The sequence below is a fragment of the Caretta caretta genome, chromosome 4 (assembly GCF_965140235.1).
Source record: "Caretta caretta isolate rCarCar2 chromosome 4, rCarCar1.hap1, whole genome shotgun sequence".
In the NCBI taxonomy this organism is placed as follows: domain Eukaryota; kingdom Metazoa; phylum Chordata; order Testudines; family Cheloniidae; genus Caretta; species Caretta caretta.
In genome coordinates this window covers 118,627,442-118,641,931 of record NC_134209.1, presented here as the reverse complement: position 1 = coordinate 118,641,931, position 14,490 = coordinate 118,627,442, and the positions used below count along the sequence as shown (strand labels likewise).

The 14,490-nt window shown below is 41.2% G+C and overlaps 1 protein-coding gene across 2 annotated transcripts in view; it reads right to left on the bottom strand.

The window, feature by feature from the left end:
* Positions 1-14,490, bottom strand: part of PPARGC1A (PPARG coactivator 1 alpha) — a 494,389-nt gene that overhangs the window by 72,738 nt on the left and 407,161 nt on the right. Inside the window, exons 1-2 of one of the 2 annotated variants that reach the window (XM_048848708.2) lie at positions 7,287-7,455; positions 1,127-1,306 (exon numbers count right to left, since the gene is read on the bottom strand). In XM_048848708.2, the coding sequence (XP_048704665.2) occupies positions 1,127-1,306; positions 7,287-7,334 (228 nt within the window). In that variant the 5' untranslated portion in view covers positions 7,335-7,455. Of the gene's footprint in view, positions 1-1,126; positions 1,307-7,286; positions 7,456-14,490 lie in introns of those variants that run through there. The other variant, XM_048848707.2, reaches the window with a different exon arrangement.

The window sequence follows — 14,490 nt, the reverse complement described above, 5'->3', positions numbered from 1 at the left end:
TATTTCATAAAGTCTGTATTTCACCTCCAAATGCATTTTACCTTATTGAAGCATTTAGTATTTGACAGGTATTAAATTTAACAGTCTTTATTCTGGGGATTCCCCCAAGTAAGTGGACCAGGAATGCTTCTGGTCTGTGATCATCTGTGATCTGCTAGGCAGAGGTGAAGCAGGGGTGATAGCTTATTGTTGCCCAAGGTCTTCCTGCCAGCTATCAAATGTACTATTGCCCAATTTCCAAGCCAGAGGATGATCTACTGCATTTACTACCATCTAGGAGGAAAGAAGATTAGGGTTCAAGAGGGGCATGGTTGTCTGAGAATTAAGCAGTGGAGAATCTTGAGGTCTTACACAGGAAAGGAGAATTAGTGGTTGAGGCAAAGAGGGCATAGCCCATCTCTTATATACCTTGACCCCCACAGCAGTATTTTAAAGAGGGCATTTAAATCTCTCCTGAAATCCCTCAGTTCTCTCCTTAAGACTGCCCTCTGCCATTATGTCTATAAAACACACATCAGTGACTAGTCAGTTGGCGTGCTATGACCACTGCTTATTATGCTAATCAGAATAATCTGACTCTGATGCTGTGCTCCCCGCAGTCTGTTTGTTGCATTCACCTATGGTCTCATCTTGTACTTAGAGTGGAAGGACTTTTTGATATGTGCATGTACAACACATAGCACAATTGGGGCCTGTTTGGGACCTGTAGGTGTAATAATAATTACTAACCTATAAAATATTAAAGAGCCATCAACAGATGCTGTATTCCACTGCGTTTGTTTCTGCGAAATGAACGTGGAAGACGACAAACAGGTTTCAACTTTTGTTTTTCTTTGCAACAGACTATTTTGCAATATCTCAGTGTTATGCCATAGTGTAACCTGGTATCTCTTCAGCACTTTCATTCCAGAAATCAGAATTCCACTTAATTCTTTCCAAGCATTTCTTCTCTCCAGATAACAGGTCTGGTTTTGATCATGAGGATTAAGGGTGTCAGAGGGAGGCTATAACAGACGTCACAGCTGTACTTCAGCATCTATTGGCTCTTTTTTATTAGAAGATTGTCATTCCACCTGGTAAAAACATGAAGCAATCTGAAATATACTTTTGCATCCACTTCCCTTACCTCGAATATATTTGATGATTCATTGCTGTACTGATTGGTAATGATTTCTGATTGGTCGCTGTACCACTTGAGTCCACCCAGAAAACCGTCTGCATCCAAGTCATTCACATCTAGTTCAGAGAGGTCAAGTTCTGGGAGATCTGGGCAAAGAGGCTGGTCTTCACCAACCAGAGCAGCACACTGCAGGGAGAAGTACAGAAACACACACTTTCATTAATCACCAGAATGTGTTAACCATAACTGCATGGATGAGAATTAAGCCTTGATTAAGTCACTCACTTCCACAAATCAGGTCACTAGAGTTAATCTCATTTTTAGAAAGACACACTGAGTGTTAGATTGTGACTAGCCTGCACAGGTGAGCAAAGTGGTCACTACTTTTTTCTTTAAAAAAACAAAAGGAGTACTTGTGGCACCTTAGAGACTAACCAATTTATTTGAGCATGAGCTTTCGTGAGCTACAGCTCACTGTAGCTCACGAAAGCTCATGCTCAAATAAATTGGTTAGTCTCTAAGGTGCCACAAGTACTCCTTTTCTTTTTGCGAATACAGACTAACACGGCTGTTCCTCTGAAACCTACTTTTTTCTTTATCCTTTTTCTTCTGCGCCCTGGAGTGTCTAGCATCTGCAGCATTAGAAATCCAAACAAGGACTGCCAAGACTCTTTTCTGTCCCGGCCAGCAGAAAGGAATCAGCGCGGGTGGGAGTGCATGGGTAACCAACTGGTCAGTGTGTTTTATGCATCCTCCTCTATGCCCAAACCACAGAAGATGTGAGTCTGTTACAGCTGCCAGCTATACAGGCTAGATCTGCACCTCAAGCTGTAGAGGTTCATGCTTTCAGCTCTATATGGCCTTGGTTTAATCCCTTGGGTCAGTCAAGATGTTGACTGCCACATGTACTGCACCCTGTTGAAGGATACAGCAGTAGGTGCTCCACTGTTCACTTCCCAAAGCTCCCGGAGACACTGTGCCTGCCTGCCACAGGTCATGCACGTCTATACCCATGTACCAAAGGCTCTGGCTTATCAGCACCCTCAGGAACTGCACAGATTTTAACAACCTGGTTCTAAAATACTGTCCTCATAGTAAGCAAATCATGAAGTGTACCTCATGCCCCTGCCAAGTGCTATCGCAGTCATGGTTAGTTTATGGGGTCTTCCAACCTGTGGCTGTGCTGGTTGTACGTGCGTACACTGCTGTGTCTAAGAGACTTACGGTCTGTAAGCAGCAGTGATCTCAGAAGCACCAAGAGGGAGCTTTCCTCTGGCCTGCCCAGTCAGCACAATGCTACACTTGTCTCAGGCTCCTGTCATTGCTGGGGAAATTCATCGTAGAGCAGATGCAACATTTAAGCCCAGTATTAAGGGACTAAGGGGAGGGGACTAAAGTGGCCCTTCTTCGCTAGTGTGAATGTCGTCCTTTGCATACCTTAGAAATAGAGTACAGACCAGCAGAATATCAATTTCATTAATATATACCCAGAATATTTTCTTTAGTATGTCAGGATCAGTCATTTTAGGTATCAATGGAGGGCAAAAAAATACACACTTTCATACTATGTTTCTACCCTAGAACAGAAACTTTAATTCAAAAATACCACCTGAACCATTTTTTCATTATTAACAGAAACCAGGAAATACACAATTGAAGTCCACACCTTCAGTGATAACCAATGGTGTAGCTCCTTTCACTGCTGCCCCATATACATCATTGGAAAGAAAGGTGGAGAGTTCTTGTGTACAGAGGCAACTGGCAGTTCCAGCAATTAAGTGGTTAAAAGCCATAACAAAGCCAGTTGAGAATGGGTTTTCACCATTGCCTTTAATTGATTGTTTCTAGCTTTATCAGTTTGTGTTAATGGTAAGGATGGACCAAACAGAAAATCCAGACCTCAGAAACTCTTGGACTCCAGTTAGCTGATTGGGCAATTTGAATGATCTACTAGGTTCAACTTTGAACGAAGTCAGTCCCAGAAGTACCACCATCTAAAAAGGTAGATTTGTAGGGCAATAACTTTACCATGCCCACTGATGTGGATGACTCACTATTTGTTATGCTGCTCTTGAAAATGCTGCCTTTTGCAGTGATATGAGAGAGCTGAAGTTATGTTTAAATAAAATAAATTTCATAGAGATTTTTGTAGCTAGGAATCTTTGCAAGTCTACACTGCATGGGCTATATGCAGCAGCATAATGGTGAGCAACACTCTGGGAACCAGGAACAGAGTCAGCAGACTCAGTCCAGCTGCTAAAGGCTATAATTTACCATGCAACTTCCCAGAGCCAGCTGTAGGATTTTTGCCATCCCGCTTTTTTTTCATGCCCTCCCTTGCCCCCGGCTCCGCCCCTTCCCAATCCCTTCCCCAAATTCCAGGCCCCGCCTCCTCCCCCAGGCGTGCTGCATTTCCCCCCCTTTGCTTCCTGCGGCTCCCCCCCCCCCCCCGCAACCCTCCACCCTAGCTCACCTTCGCTCCGCCTGTTCCCCTGAACAAGCCGCCGCTTCACTTCTCCCCCCTCTGTCTCAGGCAAGGGAGAGGTAGCGCATTCAGGGGAGCAGGCAGAGTGGATGTGAGCGAGGGTGGGGGAGGGAGCGCAGGAAGTAAGGGGGGCACAGGGGTAGAGGAACGGCTCCCCGCCCCAGCTCACCTCCGCTCCACCACCGCCACCTCCCCCGAGCACGCTGCCGCTCGGCTTCTCCTCCCTCCCAGGCTTGCTGCTTCACGCAGCAAGCCTGGGAGGAAGGGAGGGGGGTGAAGCAGTGCGGCGCGCTCAGGGGAGCGGGCGGAAGCGGAGCAGAGGCGAGCTGGGGTGGCGGGGGTTCATTTCTAGGGGCAGCATGGCCAGCGCCGGAATGCCCCCCCTAGAAATGTGCCGCCCCAAGCACCTGCTTGTTTTGCTGGTGCCTAGAGCCGGCTCTGCAACTTCCACTAGTCTACCAGGATACTACAAGACAATTATACAATAGGCCAAGGGGCAAAGGAACCTAGGGATTACAAGGGGAGCCTTTGAAATATCAATTGCTTTTCTTCCGGTTATTTAAGAGGGCTTGGAACTTCAACAGGCCAAGGCCTTGCTTAGGTGAAATTTTGTACAATGAAATTTACTTCTTTTTATTTTGGCCACAGAAAAACTGCAAAGAAAAAGAAATTAAAAAGCTTCCCCATTTTCTAGCGCTGACATAACCTTCCAGCAGCAATCTTATAATGCCAAGATGACCTTTTTTTGATGCACAGATGAAATCTGTGATCTCATTAAAGGATAATCTAGTTTTTGACTGAAAAGGTAGATTCTCAGCATCATTCCCAGGTTTGTGTTGTGGAGGTCACTGGCTTAAAACTGATGCCGTAGACTTCTAAAGTATCCTGCTGATCTGTTACTACTTTCGTTTGTAAAAATAGCTTCACTCTGTACATCACCTACTTAAACATCTTAGGGCTGTAGTAATATGCATTGTGAAAGTCCTGCAATGGGCATTCTAAGCAATATAAACAGCTGTGTAAAAAATGTCCATTGCAGCTTTCATTTGTCTATAATGACGGCAATGTCACTTAAAAAATGTAACAGCTGAAATGAAGTACACATGCTCTTGCCAATGTTGACATGATAATAAAATCAATGTTTCTGAATATGGCATTATGCTTCTAATCTGAGACACATTAGTAGCAAGTGTTCCTGTTATTAATTTATATTTGGCTTTTGGATGATGTCAGGTTTAACACTCCAAGTCCTATAATTGTCCTCATCTGACATGTTGATATTTACTCTTTGCCTTTACATCTGTAACAGGTGTGCCTGCATTGCCATAACACATTTCACTGTCTTTTCACAGGTATGACAGTTATTTCACAACTATATCCTTAATTTTATAATAAGATTTAAGAGGATAGAGTAGTTGCTAAACACAAAAGGTTAATTATTGTGTATTATTTCACCCCAACAGACTTTTTTTTCTTTGTTAGGGAGCAAACAATAAATTACCTTAACTGCACTGATGATAATGAATCATTATAATTAAGTATAATTCTTCTTTAACCTTTTAGACGTCTTTGTGCCTTTGAAGGTAAATTAAAAAAAAGAAAGACTGGACTTGTACCACATTAATTATATTAATGTAAAAATAATCTTTGTATTTTTAATAAGTTTGTTGAAACAGCAAGGGGATGAACCCAGTAAAGAATGACAGATTTGATAGAATGTGCGCCATGCAGATTCTCTCTATCAATCTTTGCAACCTGACTGTACATCACCTTCATGAAACAGTGAAACACTGGGGATTCTGATCAGCTATAGGGACGCAGGCCTTTATTAAGCAACATGCTAGCCTGTCATTACGTGCAAGAGGGTATAATGCATTTTAAATTGACAACAAACATTAACAATTCAAAATATGAAAGCTGCCTACAGTACCTGCTGCTTGTAATACTGTAGATCATAAAGGTGATCCCCAGAGCCAAAGCAGCATGCAGCCACTACTATGTCGCTATACAAAGTAAAATGAAAGAGCCAGTTGGTAAAAATCTACCAACAGCTAATCCATCCGCCACACAATTAATATTAAGATCAACCCTTTTTTCCTCTGTGAAAAAAATGATTGCTATAAATGATCTATTCCATTACTAGCTTGAAATTACTGCAGGAACTCTGATGATTAAAATAAATCTCCAATATTTCCATATAAGCTGGTTCCTCAATCAAATCCTAGCAGCATTAAGAATAATACATGGATGGAAAAATGAAGCTACAGCAGCTGAGACCCACGTTATAAGCCAGACAACAACCCACAGGATACTCCAGCTACTCAGAAACAATTAGAACTTTGGAGCCAGAAAGTCATCCACTTACAGCCTTGACTCATAATAGCTACAGGACATATGAATTATCCATATCTATTCTATTTTACCAAGAAATCAAAACAAGATAAGAGCAATTACAATATGCAAACAGAAATCAGTGGATACAATGGCGTGCTGCAAATATTGAAAACACGACAAAAAGAGTTAAGAATCCGATGCATGCCTTAATAGATAGGAAAAATGTAATTGTACAAACAGAGAACACCAGCACATTTTCACTTAGATGTGTATCTCTGCACCACACATGCATCTTATTTAAGAGATGTCTAAGGGGAGGATTTTAAGTACTTATTCCAAACTTGTCGTCAGAGGGTCAGTTCCTTTGAGCAGGTTTGTCTTTCGGATTCCTCTCAACTGGGTCCAAAGAAAGTTTCCTTTGCTTCACAAGTTGCCAGAACTTTCAGATAAGGCTCCATTTTGCAGAATGCAAATATGCAGAAATCCTCAAACCTCACATTATACTCCAGAGATTACCAGGGAATTGCTTGCTTTTTTCCTTTATGAACTGTAGCCAGCAGAAGCTGTGGATTTGATGTATTGCCATCTATTTTTATAGAAGCAGCAGCAGCAGCAGCAGCTCACATAGTCCCGCATAAACTCTATTCTCATGGTTCATCCTGTTGTCTCTGCTGTACAGTAGGATTTAACTATTTGCTGGACTACTTGGATTAACTGAGAACCTCGTCCTATGGAACATTTTAACTGCAATACTATAATCCAGTTCAATAATCAGAAGTAAAGTAACATCTATTTCCAGTACCCTGTTTTAAAGGAATTTAAAACAATAAGGCAACAACATCATATTCATCTTTCTCAGTTTTTGTGTGTCAATTCTGCAAGTGATAAATGAGAAAAATCCTGAACAGAGCATAGCAAAACACAAAACCAAACAAAAATCAGAATATGAAACCACTGATTAATTTTAACTTTTTTTAAAAAGTCTTAATCTAATTATAAATAGACATGGCATTTTTCCAACCAGGCCACTAAATGCCACTGGAAAGACTTCAGACACTGATTCATATCACTATCTTAGAGCATAAATATTGCATATGACTGGAAAGCGAGCCAAAGGCACATGAAAATAGTTTCCAACTGCAGGAGATACTGATGACAGCAGCTAAGCTGTGATTTGCTCAAGGCATTATAAAGTAACCTTAAATTAGCAAAGTTCACATACGATTCAGACTTCTTTCCAACACATGATTTCTAGTATACTTTTATAATTATTCCATTTAAACGAATTACTTCCAGAAGGGGTTGCACACAAGACAATTCTCACTCTGTTCATAATGCAAAGCTCACCTCTATATCACTCCATACAGAGTCCTGGTTGCACATGTCCCACGCCATCCAGCTCCTGAATGACAGCAGTGTAGCTTTTAAACTGCAATCCACAGCCTCACACAGAGCACACACTCCTGCACAGGCAACTAGACCCTTACTGAGGGTGAACTGAAGGCACCTGTCTTACTACTGTTCCCAGTCACGTGACAAAGCTATTTAAAAAGTAGGCTGGGCTGTCACTCACCCAGCCTTCTGGTGCGGCTGCTGAAACTAGTGACGTCACGAGCCAGAGGCAGACCCAAGGCTTCAGTGGAGTCAGTCTTTCTAAAAACCCCACTCAGGCCCTTGAGTCTGCAGCACCACACTGGGATTAAAATCAGACTTTGATGCCACACCCCCTAACTTGTGCTGCTGCCATATAACTCAAATCCCCTACAATCTTTTTTTAATTTCTTTTTTTTTTCCAAAACAAGCAACAGACAAAGCTGTAGTTGTTACAAAGACAACCATGAAGGAACTCTCATATGCGGTAAAGCATGTATTTTTTGAATACCTTGATTCTAAGTGGGCTACTTCGGGTTGGCTAACTAGTGCTATTTAGTTTGGAAATGCTATTAGAGAGGTGTGTAAAAAGTTACTGCACAATTAATTTTTACTAGTCATTTTATACCTCGTGGAGTATTTTTTTTTAAATTGTGATATATTAGAAACTTCTGATCAATAACTACTGGAGCCAATTTTTTTTTTTTTTACAAACAAAGACATCTACACAGACTGTATCTCACAGTGATGCTGCAAACATCAGTGCAAACACAGTCCTTTACTTATTTAGCATCTGCTACAAACAAGGGGCCTGATCCTGCTCCCACTGAAATATAGATTTCTTTTTTCAGCTCTTCTCTATAATCATTTCCATTTCTCACACAGCCCTCCTGGAAAACAATGTTATTAAATACAACTGTTGTAGTCCTGTCCATAACTGCTCAGATTCCTGTCTCCATTTTCATATAAGTAGTATTTCCTCAGTGCTGCCTTAGGGTGCATTTTTGTATAAACACTGTATTCCAACCTCGCTGACCTGGGCTGTGCATTTTCTGTTTAAAAACAAGAATGCTCTCGTTGTCATGTGAAAACACGACATGCTATTAACAGAAGTGTTTCTTCTTTAAGCCTTTTACAGCTCTCTCCCTGAGACAATGGGAGCTGCTGCAGGTGCAACTGGTTTATGATGAAACTACACACTGAATACATAACAAACTGAAGGTACCAAACATAACTGCAGAACATTTCCCACAACAGAAAAAAATAAAGGTCTTGTTTAACCATCTCCACCTGCCTTTTCATTTTTAAAAAAGTTGTGTCTTTGTCTCTTTTTAATTAGCTGTATTCAAAAGCCTAGTTTGCAAAATATAAGTGCTAGATATGAGTCATGCTGTCCTGCTAGTTATAGTCACAAAACCATAATTGGTCATTCTCCTTGCTATGAAATATTCATTTTCATTGTTAAGTTATTTGCAAACTTGATTATTCTAAATGCTAAATGAATGTAGTTATTATCAAGCTACAGAGATTTTGCTGAGAGAAAAGACAAAAAGAGGCTGCAAGAGGTTATTTTTCAGATACTAAATGCATTCCAAAAATTGTAACAAGTCACAGGAAAACATTTGGCTTATTTGACAATTTATCATTGCCGGATTTGAAAAAAAGTACAGATTTCCCTGCTTGTGTTTAAGTTGCAAATCACATCACACTGTCATATTTTCATCAAACATGAATGACAAAAAGTGACATTGTTTCTACTTTACTTAATTAAAAAAACCCACAACAAAATACCCTATGACTATAGAAAGCCTTTTCCTACAAATGATTAAATTAACGGTATTACTTGGCTCTCACCATGAAAAAAACCTTATTTCCTTCCCAATTATATGCTGATTTAATGATAAAACTGCAGTAAATTATTAAGATCTGGGGCAAAGGTCATTACCTCTACCCTCAGAACAGTCAACTGTGAAATAATGTTGGGCACCCGACTGACTGAAGTGGAGTAGATTCTTATTAATTATTATCAGTGGATCCATGCTTGGTGGAATATTCTCCTTCAATACCTACTTATAATTGTGTTCATTGACTGTACAGAATCCATCATTTTTTTTAAGTTCCATTCACACCTTTTATAGAAATGTATTTACACTGGAACATTTGTATATTGCTGTTTTGGATATTTTGACCTGCTCGTGTTGTTTCTATTTTCTACAATTCCACCTCACTACGTTTGCTTCAAATTAGCAAGTTAACTGATAAATACAAACTGTAACCTCTGTGGTGATTTCATACTAGCTTTAGAGATGGGAGAACTTTCCTAGCACATAATGTACCAGCAACAACTAATAATAGTATAGCGCTTTACTAAAGGCCTGTCCACACACTGGCTTGACCTATTCTTGCAGCAACAATTTTCCAGAATGGATGTCAGGGAATGTTCTGACCAAACTGTACTTGAAAACCATTTTTCCAGCACGATTCTAGATCACATGGTTTAAACAAGGGTTCTCAGTCTGTTATGGAGAGGCTTACCTTTTAAAGACCTGCCTAGCTCAAATTTTACCATGAACTTGCCCATTAGATATCTTTTATCAATGTCCTTAAACATGGTTTGTAACCAACCATATATGTAATGCAAAACAAAGTTCCAATAGTATATCATGATAGAAAATAGTTTTGAAGTGATCATAAGCAATTGTGTAAACAATGGGTTTTAAATTATGGGATTAGAGTCTCCTATTGTTCATGCAGAGCAAAGAGCGCTGGCAGACCCACATCTATCAAGGAAGCAGGCAATGGCCACAAACTGCCTTCCAACAGGTGGGTAGCTTACGGAGGCGACACCAAAGTAAAAGATGGGTTCATATAATTGTGCAGTCTTTACACATGAATACGCAGCCTCTAATGGATGCTGACAGTAGAAATTAAAGCTACTCTCCCCCTGAGGAAACCTGGATTCTTACACCTCTCTGTGCTAGTTTCAGTGACTTTCACCCCTAATGCTTTGTAAATGCTAAAAGCTGAACAAATGTGTTTCCTAGGCAGTTACTGAGGACACACTCATTACAAGTAGACTTTTCAAACTAATTAGATTGCCCTACAGCATCATGTGAAACAAAAGATCTCCTCAGTCAGAGAGATCTTATGGTAAAGACTTCAGGCCTCCTTGGCACTGTTTTCGACCCCCCCTCAGGAGGCCAGCACCCTGTTGACTGCCATTTCTCTTCCTCTGCTTCCCGAGCATGCCATCTCTGCTTTGCTGTGCTTCCAAAATTCTGCCTTTTCTTCTTCCAGGATCCTATCTCTAGTCCCGCAATCTTTTTCTGCACACATCATTCACTCAGTCTCTTTCTCCTAATACCCTTTTCTCTCACCCATACCATTTGTCCTTTTGGTCCCTTTAGCCCTCACCTCCTCTCTATGGTTCAAACTTCCCAAAGTGGCCACTGCTTTTAGTTTCCTTCATTTCTGGGTGCCCCTCTTCAAACATCGTAAGTTGTCTCCAGTTGCACATTCAAAAACTGAGGCATCCAAAATCTGAGTTGACTTTTGAGAAATTTGGCCCAACTTCCTTCACCTATACCACTGATGAACAGGGAACTGTACTTACCCCCCCCCCACACACACACACACAAGTACTGTATGTTGCTGATATGCAACAGATTTAGCTACTTTATCAGAGGAGATGCTACAGTCTAATGATGAGCAAACCATTAGGTTTTACAAATCACAAACAACGTGTTAGATTCTCAGCAAGTTACAGTTTACAAACCAGTTTTCATGGAATTTAAACTCATTTCCGCTACCTGCCCCAGGAGTCATACAACTTTTTTTTAGGTTTCAGAGTAACAGCCATGTTAGTCTGTATTCGCAAAAAGAAAAGGAGTACTTGTGGCACTTTAGAGACTAACCAATTTATTTGAGCATGAGCTTTCGTGAGCTACAGCTCACTTCATCGGATGCATACCGTGGAAACTGCAGAAGACATTATATACACAGAGACCATGAAACAATACCTCCTCCCACCCCACTCTCCGGCTGGTAATAGCTTATCTAAAGTGATAATCAAGTTGGGCCATTTCCAGCACAAATCCAGGTTTTCTCACACTCCGCCCCCCCCCCCCAACCTCACTCTCCTGCTGGTAATAGCCCATCCAAAGTGACCACTCTCTTTAAAATGTGTATGATAATCAAGGTGGGCCATTTCCAGCACAAATCCAGGTTTTCTCACCCCCCCACCCCCCTCCAAAAACCACACACACAAACTCACTCTCCTGCTGGTAATAGCTTATCCAAAGTGACCACTCTCCTCACAATGTGTATGAAAATCAAGGTGGGCCATTTCCAGCAAAAATACAGGTTTTCTCACCCCCCCTCCCCCGACGTTCTGGTTAAACTTGGATTTATGCTGGAAATGGCCCACCTTGATTATCATGCACATTGTAAGGAGAGTGGTCAGTTTGGATGAGCTATTGCCAGCAGGAGAGTGAGTTTGTGGGGGGGGGGGTGAGAAAACCTGGATTTGTGCTGGAAATGGCCCACCTTGATTATCATCCACATTGTAGGGAGAGTGGTCACTTTGGATGAGCTATTACCAGCAGGAGAGTGAGTTTTTGTGTGTGTGTTTTTTTGAAAAAAAAGGGGGTGGGGGGGGTGAGAAAACCTGTATTTGTGCTGGAAATGGCCCACCTTGATTTTCATACACATTGTGAGGAGAGTGGTCACTTTGGATAAGCTATTACCAGCAGGAGAGTGAGTTTGTGTGTGTGGTTTTTGGAGGGGGTGGGGGGGTGAGAAAACCTGGATTTGTGCTGGAAATGGCCCACCTTGATTATCATACACATTTTAAAGAGAGTGGTCACTTTGGATGGGCTATTACCAGCAGGAGAGTGAGTTTGGGGGGGGGGGGGCAGAGGGTGAGAAAACCTGGATTTGTGCTGGAAATGGCCCAACTTGATTATCACTTTAGATAAGCTATTACCAGCAGGAGAGTGGGGTGGGAGGAGGTATTGTTTCATGGTCTCTGTGTATATAATGTCTTCTGCAGTTTCCACAGTATGCATCCGATGAAGTGAGCTGTAGCTCACGAAAGCTCATGCTCAAATAAATTGGGGTTAGTCTCTAACTTTTTTTTTAATGTAAGATAAGCCTGTGCTTTGTATAAAGGAAAGAAGAACACTGCTCAGAAGCTAAGTTAGCACAAATGGGTGTCCTCTATAAAGTATACATACTGTATTAATTTTTTATTAGAAATGTTCTCTCTACCCCTCTTCACTTTGCATTTGTTTACCACTCTTCCAGCCATGTGCTGCATTTTTGCCCTGTTCGATTTTTTTCTTCTCTGCTCCTTTTTCCTACCAGTCGGCTCTAAGCAGAACCAGAACCCAATAACATCTTGAACCTGTGACGTTCCAGAGAGTCAAAAATGGGTAAAAGATCTTTGTCTATCTCCAATACTGGTACAATGGCCTCAGGCCTCCACCACAGAAGATAATGGGAGTTTGATCAAGATCGGGTCTAAAAACAGATACTTTAACATACTTTGAGCCCAACTATACAGCCCTTACTCACACTGATAAATACTTACAGACATGAGTAACCCCACTGCCCTGAAGATGAACAGTTACCAGATTACGTGCTCATCAGTGGGAGTATGGGTTTCACAGTCATGGCCCTTTATGACTGAAAGTTTTGGGGAAGATTTTCAAAAGTGCCTAAATCCTACTGAAAGTTAGACTCCTAACTATCTTTGGCATTTCTGAAATCTCCCCTTAATAAACATTATGAAATTATTTATTAGTGAATATTATTAAAACAAGACAGGAGTAAGGGATTTGTCACCACCAAAAAATTGACTGTATAGAAATATGCTTGTTATAAGAGGTTTTTCCCAACTTTTGGAACACATGTTTTTCCAGAACCTATATTCACTATAAACAGCAAAAAAACCAAACAAACCCAGTTTGTCAGCCTCATTAAAAGTAGTACGACCAATGTCTTTCATTCCAGTATCACTGTTTTAAAGAAAAACTAATCTCTAAAGAAATGTACCCATTTTCTTATATCACACCTGCGAGCTTGGAATTTTTCAGTTTGGGGAGGCTGAACCACATAAAGGAGTCAGTTTCGTATAGAAACCTTTACAAGGGGTTGAGAGCAGATTTTGGGGAGGGGGAGGGAGAGACCAGGAAATTCCTGCTAGTAAGGAAGACAGACCCCAGTTTCACAACTTGCTGCACATGAGCAGACTCTTATGCCTGAGCAGAGCTCCATTGTGGTCAGTGGTGCTCTATACCAGCACGGGAAACTGCCTGCATAGAGTCTGTTGCAGGACTGGGGCCACAGATCGCTGTTGATACCTCTTTGTTACAGCAATGGGATGGGAATCACTGAGTTATTTTTCTCTTTTAAAAATCCATTTTTCTTAAGTCCCTAGGAAGCACGAGAGACTGACTGTGAGTACTAGGGGCAGGTGTCTTGCAAGCTCTTCAATTGCATTCCCACTCAGTCTGGCCCCAAGTGTTCAAAAGCACCATTTCCATACAGCAGGCTGAACACTTTACTGTTATTGCACTTTTCCGTGTGTGCAATTGCTCTTTCAATACAAGAAACAGCCAGGCAACAGTTCCAGAGGTGGGACTTCCAAAAGCACCTAAGGGATAAGACTGGTGCTCCTAACTCTCGTAAGTGCTTTGGAAAATCCCATCCAGATTCTCCTGGTTACATTTATTAGCATTAGTCGTAAGTTAATTTCCCTTAAGCTCTCATAGTAACTTCTAGAAACTTCTGTTCAATGAGCAATATTTTTCTGACTTGTTCTGAGCAGGGCCTAAGTAGGATAAGCCCAGTATCTGGTATCATATGGGGCATACTAGGTACCTTGCTGTAACCCTGGGGTAATTTTTTTAGGAGCTAAGACTGTTCTAACATTCTCATCTAAAGTACTCTTAAGGTGTAGGGTGTATTAAGAGTTAAGCTGTTTTTGGCAGGGACTCTGACTCCCTCTGTATCTGTACAATGCTGGGTACACTATTGGTGCTCGGTACTGTAAATACTAACATATATGACTATTAACAATATTAAATCTATGTTTAGATGGGTTGCTCTCTAAGGCAAATTAATTCTGTACATTTCTAAAGGGGAGCATAACACCATTTTCATAGATATCATCTAAAGA